Source organism: Mizuhopecten yessoensis, unplaced genomic scaffold, assembly GCF_002113885.1.
Source record: "Mizuhopecten yessoensis strain PY_sf001 unplaced genomic scaffold, ASM211388v2 scaffold2761, whole genome shotgun sequence".
NCBI classification, from domain to species: domain Eukaryota; kingdom Metazoa; phylum Mollusca; class Bivalvia; order Pectinida; family Pectinidae; genus Mizuhopecten; species Mizuhopecten yessoensis.
Genome location: NW_018404706.1, coordinates 3,754 through 10,479, shown reverse-complemented (window position 1 = coordinate 10,479; position 6,726 = coordinate 3,754). Strand labels below are relative to the sequence as shown.

The 6,726-nt window shown below is 36.7% G+C and overlaps 1 protein-coding gene across 1 annotated transcript; it reads right to left on the bottom strand.

The window, feature by feature from the left end:
• Nucleotides 1-1,011: 1,011 nt before the first annotated feature.
• LOC110446524 lies at nucleotides 1,012-3,808 on the bottom strand. The gene is made up of 2 exons (XM_021491717.1): nucleotides 3,701-3,808; nucleotides 1,012-1,549 (listed from the first exon to the last, which is right to left on the bottom strand). The coding sequence occupies exons 1-2, from the start codon at nucleotides 3,756-3,758 to the stop codon at nucleotides 1,170-1,172; spliced, it is 438 nt and encodes a 145-aa protein (XP_021347392.1). The 5' UTR covers nucleotides 3,759-3,808; the 3' UTR covers nucleotides 1,012-1,169.
• Nucleotides 3,809-6,726: the final 2,918 nt, after the last annotated feature.

The window sequence follows — 6,726 nt, the reverse complement described above, 5'->3', positions numbered from 1 at the left end:
TCGAGTCACGTGACATTCAAATTACTTAACCATAGCCCTAATATGTCCTATTCGCCCATCCCTCACTCCCCCTCTTTTTTTCCCACAGCCTCTTATATACTGAATAAAAAAGTTGAATGTCGAGCGTCGTATGTCGAACTCCTCATCATTCAAAATATGAATGTCGAATATCGCAATTGTTTTTCATATTTGATCCGTGTGACCTTGAACGTAGGTAAAGGTCACTTATTTGAGAACACTTTATAGCACTCTATCACAGGTACGGTATCAGGATATCGGGTCTTTCAGAATTCAAGGGGCAGTTCTTCAAATAAAAAAACTTGACAGACGGACGACGTACCGTTAGTTCACTGTCAGAGGAGCTGAAGTTGCCTACATTCATCAAAACCTCAAATCCATTTAAAAATAGTATAGACTCTTGTACAGTACTCAGTAAAACGCATTTCATAGTCACATATAGGACATACTCAAATATATTACACTCACATACAGTATACACTGTCACACGTAATAACTCCAATACATTTCAAACACACATTTCAAATCCACGCACATACATAAATGCTAAGATGCATTATGTACTCAAATATTATATGCTCACACATTATATACCCATTTGTATTGTATAACTATTCATATGTATTACACATTCATAAACAGTATGCACCTACACTCTTATGTATTATACAATCACATGCATTATTTAAATATTATACACATTTAACACTCACATACATTACATACCCACATGTATTAACACTCACATACATTCTTCACTGAAATATGTTAGTATATGTTTCCATCAATAACTGGCATCCGCTACAGACCATCCAACCACCCCTAGTATGGGTACTATGTTACACGTCATAATTGTCCTGAACACGCTCTCCGACGCGACTGTAGACGTCGGTGCAATGCGTGCATTATTGCTAACGTTGGTGATACGGGTGTTAAATGGCTTAGGATACACTTCGTGTCTGTTGTACTCTCACGATGAAATGGGTCCTCGTTTGACCATTTTGAATTGAATTGATCTTTGATGAATCATGTCTTTTGCAATTCTGCAACAAACTATTACTGTACTTTAGAAGTAACTGTTTGATATGCCATTTTATCTAGGCACAGTTTCTTTTTCCGCTAGCATATATAGACACACACAAATACACACATTACACATTTACATGTATTATACACTTACCTATAACGTCCACTGTGGTCGTGTCTGTCTGTGGTGTATTGTCGGAGTTTTCATTTCTCCCCTCACACGTCCATCTGTCCCCGTGACTGTAACTGTTGGCGGGAATATGTATCCCCAGTGTCCTCGTGTCTGTGTTACAGGTAAGTGTGTAGGGTGATATTGATGGGCATACTGTCCCAAAGTTTATAAACATTTGACCTATTATACCTACACCATCATTCAGTTTATAGTTAACTGCAGCACCTGGTCCTGTGTAATCAGCTGACCACTGACACGTGATACTGAGGGTCTGACCGGACACGACCTCGGCTGTAGGAGAGGGACTGACCACCACGGATAATCCAGTTACGCCTGTAAAGATGAGAAAAGCGATGATAAAAAGTATGGTATATGTTTACTATGTTCAGTGAATATACTCAAGCACGGGTGAAGGGTTAAGAAGTCAGATTGGTCCATGTTTATATTGAATATGTAAGTATTTAGCCATTGTCGACATAAATTGAGATAAAAGTAATTGTAAGTTTGTTTTACAGTGATTGATTGCATTTTCTCTCGGCTTTTATCGCAAAAAAATATCTTGGTTTACGGCTTTTTGAAGGCTTTTTGAAGGATATATAATGGCCGTTGATACTGTTAAAAGACGTATTGATTTAAAGGTTGACGAACCTATTATCAGCGCGACTAAGTATGTGAACAATATATGTAACTGATCGGTACACGTATGTTTTCCATAAGTTCAAGTACTTACATGTATTGATACAGACATTCAATCAAGCAAGCATGAGTTTCCTTACGTTAAGAATCTATAATCAAAAACATATCTCAGATTTGTATTCTTGTCAATCTATTTAGTAACTTTCTGTCCAATATTTTCTATAATCTTCAGTAACCTGACCAGAGCTATGTTTACAGGTGAAACATAATGTAACTCTGTGTGCAAATTGTGATAAATGGCGTGCTATAAACATTTTATTGTTAACATACGAACACCATGATAACACAGTTGCCAATAAATCAACATTCAATACGCAATTTTGACTTATAAGAAATAATCAATATAGTTACATTATAAAACACCCACTGCAATATATTTATGTAATACTCGTAGATGGTAACAAGTAAAGGTTATTGCATGGTTTTCGAGTAACAAGGGATTTAATTAATTAATCCCGAGTGACGAGAAATCATGCAATAACTGGCTTACTACATGCTTCCCAACTCGAACAAAACAGAAAACATTGAGTAAAAAACGTTCACCTTGACAATCTTTTAACCTACCCTACACTGCAGATAATGTACATGTACCTGTGTGAGTGAGTGCTAATCAGAACCAGGTAAGATTGTCTTTATTCTCAATAGCCCAGTTTGAGACGGATACAAGTGATTTTGGATTACTATCCAGCTCCAGTGTCAGGGAAGGTAAGGAGTGGCTGTTCAACAATTAGAACAAAATACGGGAAACAATGTTGAATTTCTGACTATATTTTCAGTTTAATTTTCAAGATGTGGCAAAGATACAGGATATTGAAACCATTTCATACATACAATGTAAGGGTTTAACAATCCGTAAGGAATTCCAGTTCTTTCAATAAATGGTACATGTATATTTGAATGTGCAATTTTGTATAAAGGAACAGCTGACGTAAAGATTATAAACTTTTCCAGGAAATGCTTATCCTTACACGTGATAAGGAAATCTTTTTGTTTGTTTTGTTTTCAATCATGAAATTACCATTTTTAACTTAATTTGTTTTTCTTATTTTAAATGTGTCGACCACAAACTTAGATCTAATCTAATTCCGTGGTGTCAACTAAGTTTATCCTTTCCACTGTATTGACTTCATCATTACTTACTGATTGATTATCTCCCCTTTCTTACAGCATTTGTGACCACAGTCCACTGGACATGCCCCCTTTCATGGTCATGTAATCATGATTGGCCATGAAAGGGTATTATGTGTGCAGTGGACTGTGGTAGCAAGTGATTTATTGCCCACAGTTTCCAATTGTGAGAGATGGGAAGTATGCAGTAACTTCGTTTTGAACAGTTAGCTAATATTGCCTTACTCTATTTATAAGGGATTACCATATGATTACGGTATGGTATTTAAATTGAACGGTATTCTGTTGTCGCAATTTACAGTCCGTGACATCTCTTACTATTGATGTGAATAAATCCATAACACGAGTTTCTACGTATAGAACGAACAATCAGGTATGTATGACAAAGACTGTAACATGTACGAGAACAAAACAAAGTATAGGAGCATAGCATTGAGGCACATAGCATATCAGTATTAAAGGTGTATTTATATGTATATGGTATTCACTATACGTTCACTGTAGGTATTTTATTTTATCATAGGAGCAAACCATTGAAATATATGTTATTTACTAGTTGTTACTGTCGTTATTTTATCAGCGACAAGGAAGTAGGGTATGCATAATTATAGCCAGTTGTTATATATTTACTCTCCCTTCACCTTATATAAGTAATCTTACCTTGGAATGTGGTGATGTACAGCCATAACAAACACTGTATTCGTCTGTCCAGTGTCATACTGACCAGGTCGATGAGCACACAACTGGTGTACAATTTGTTACCGATTACCCGAATACTTCCTGGTCTATTTTGAGAATATCTGTAGCAGTTATGTCCCTTAGTCCACCCTTATCACTAACATTATATAACTGATAGGCATTGAACTCGATAAACCAACATTACTTGGTATACGTACGAGCCACTGTAATTGGTGTGTAAAAAAGACGAATTTCAGAATGTACCACCTATCAAAAGCTAAGGGAAATCCTCAGAATGTCTCTCCATTTCCACATTCTGATAAAACTTCTGATACGTGCGTCTCTAGAATTTAAATGTGGACGAAGTGTTCAATATGCATGAAATGAATGTATACTTATGTTTTATTTGGGCTTAAACATGGCATTTTCAGTGAAATTAACATGTCGGAAGATTATAATATTGTGGTGTTCTTTTCTTAGAGTTCGTCAAATTTGAACATCTGGAGATGTTGTATGTTGTCCAAACAAATATATCTATCAATAACATTCTCTAGGTCGGTTGGTGATTTCTGGAGTATCCCAAAATACAAGCATAATCATGTCATTAAGTCTCTTTACACAAAACAAACTGAGTAATTAGTTTGAGTGACAGCTGCCATTCATAGCAATTGTCTTTCAGACCGAAGCCGTACCCGACCAGGTAAGCAAAATAAGCTGTCCTTTGTCTGAGACTGAATGCAGTGTCTGACCTGGTAAGACCATTTAATTCTGTTACGTAATAAAGAAATTGTATATGATAGACATAGTTAATGTATGAGTTTATCCGACAACAATGATTCAAACGAATTATACATTTCGACTTCAAAGAAAAAAAACTTCGTAAATAGAACATATCTAAATTGACACAACTTAAGGAGAGTTAATCATTCAAACAACTTACATAAAATAATTTCTCTCGGTGGAATAAATTAAATGAAAATTTGTAGTTTAAAATACGCCAAATATCGAGCCTTCTCTCACACTACACAAACTACAAATATCCATTTGCCGTCTAGCCCTAGGCACCGCGAGCAGTCGGCGTTTAATATTGCAGAAAAATATATACATGATACATCCAAATACAGATGTACTATATACCCGGTATATATAACAAAGATGTGTCATCCCAAACATTCTTTAACAAAATTCGCTATCTGTTATTCAAAAAACATCCTTCCCCATCTCAAACCAAAACCCTGCCGCCCTGGAAAAACCGGAGCTGCCCCCGGAAACCTGTGTCCTATTGCCGACATGCAATAATAAAGGCGGGAAAACTACTACAGCCCATTGCAGGATGGTCTAGGGGTAACGCTGGACCTGCGCTAAATTTCACATGTATTTATCAATTATGTCTGTCAATACAGAAACTACAAAACAAATCTAACGAAACCTATCCTGAACTCCGACCCTACCTAAACACCCCTACCCACGGGTGTGCGTCCACAAGTGAATACACCTAAAATACCCATTACTTAGTAAAACACAAAAACAAAAATTTGACTTGAACTGCTCGGTGACTGACTAGAGAATGTCATTTTTCTGCGTTTCGAGAGTATAGCAGAAAATATTTGTCTGTACAGGTACGTCAGACAGGTGTAACGGGTGCTCATGAATATTCATGAGAGGTGTGTAGGCTGCACGAGGTGTCCGTGTCGGGTACAGGGGAGTAGTGGACGCGTGTAGAGAGAGGTCATTCTAGCATTGAAACTCGCAGCATACGTCGCCAGGATGGAGCCAGGAGAAAAAAGAAGCACAGACGGGTCTTCTAGACAAGCTGAGTGAACTGGTATCGTCTAAACTGGAGAGTTTCCAGTATCAAATTTCGGAAAATTAACGGGCGCTCAGCGACGTACAAGTAGCAAAAATTGAACTGATAACAAATGACAAATACAAATTCAACAGGAATGGAAACGAAGAACAGCATAAAGTAAATGCCAAGGTGGGAAAAGCTATAAAAGAGTCTGAAGCTTCGTTGCGCGAAAATTTGAAGGACGAGGCATACGAGAAAATTAATGCAGGTATTCATATGTTAGAACACCGTCAAAAGATGATCAAATTGGCGGACAGTTCAGAATTAGGATGGAGAACAGTGGCAGAATACGAGAAGTAGCTTAGCGGACGACTCGGACGATGAAAAGCGTAAAACAAAGGCGGAAAACAGAGCTCAGCGAAAGTCTAAATTTAGAACGGCAAGAGGCAGTTATCGAGGACGGGCCACACGAACTGTGTAAAACTAGCTTTGCGCACAAACTGTTTCGTATTTTTCTACCGCAAGTGTAATTAACACCAATATAAAATATTATCAATAAGTTAAGTTGATATATTTAAATATTAATTATCATATTAACGCATATATTTTAAAAGATTGGTATTAGCACGGAATTAGAATAGAGGGAAAGGCAACTGCCTCTTCGGCATAGGAAATATGTGCCGTGCACTTGATGTTGCGAGAAACATCGAAGAAATTGATTGCCGTTCAGAAGTAACATATTTTGGGCTATCTCTACCGTTACATTGTCCGGATTTCAAAGTAAGTGATCTTTGCTAAACTTATGTTTAAATATGATTATGTTTGTTTTGTCGAATACCAGAGAAATGTCGCAGAATGCGAAAGTTTATAGTAAACATACAGCGTTGCCAACTTGAATTATTTTATGGCTTCACACCCGCCATCGAGATCTACTTTACTTGCTAATAAATAGATTATTTTGACATACGGACTAAACCAAATTGTTTATTTATATGTTTTCTATTGCTTCGGGTGTTTTTTAAGTGAACCCATATCTCTGATTTTGTAGTATTTGTATTTTGAAATCAGTTGCTAATCAGTGTATTTTAATAATGGCCGCCATTTTGCCTTAGATTACTGATCGCGGGTGGGTTCATGAATGCATGTAATTCTCGGTAATTGATCATAACTATGTAATAATTTGTTTACATAACTACAATCTGGTATATTATCATGTACA

Bases quoted from the DNA above. Each gene is read 5' to 3' on its own strand.
- LOC110446524 (XM_021491717.1), bottom strand. From the start codon at position 3,758: ATGACACTGGACAGACGAATACAGTGTTTGTTATGGCTGTACATCACC. The intron at 1,550-3,700 runs GTAAGATTACTT...TCATCTTTACAG, and splicing joins GTACATCACCACATTCCAAG to GCGTAACTGGATTATCCGTG.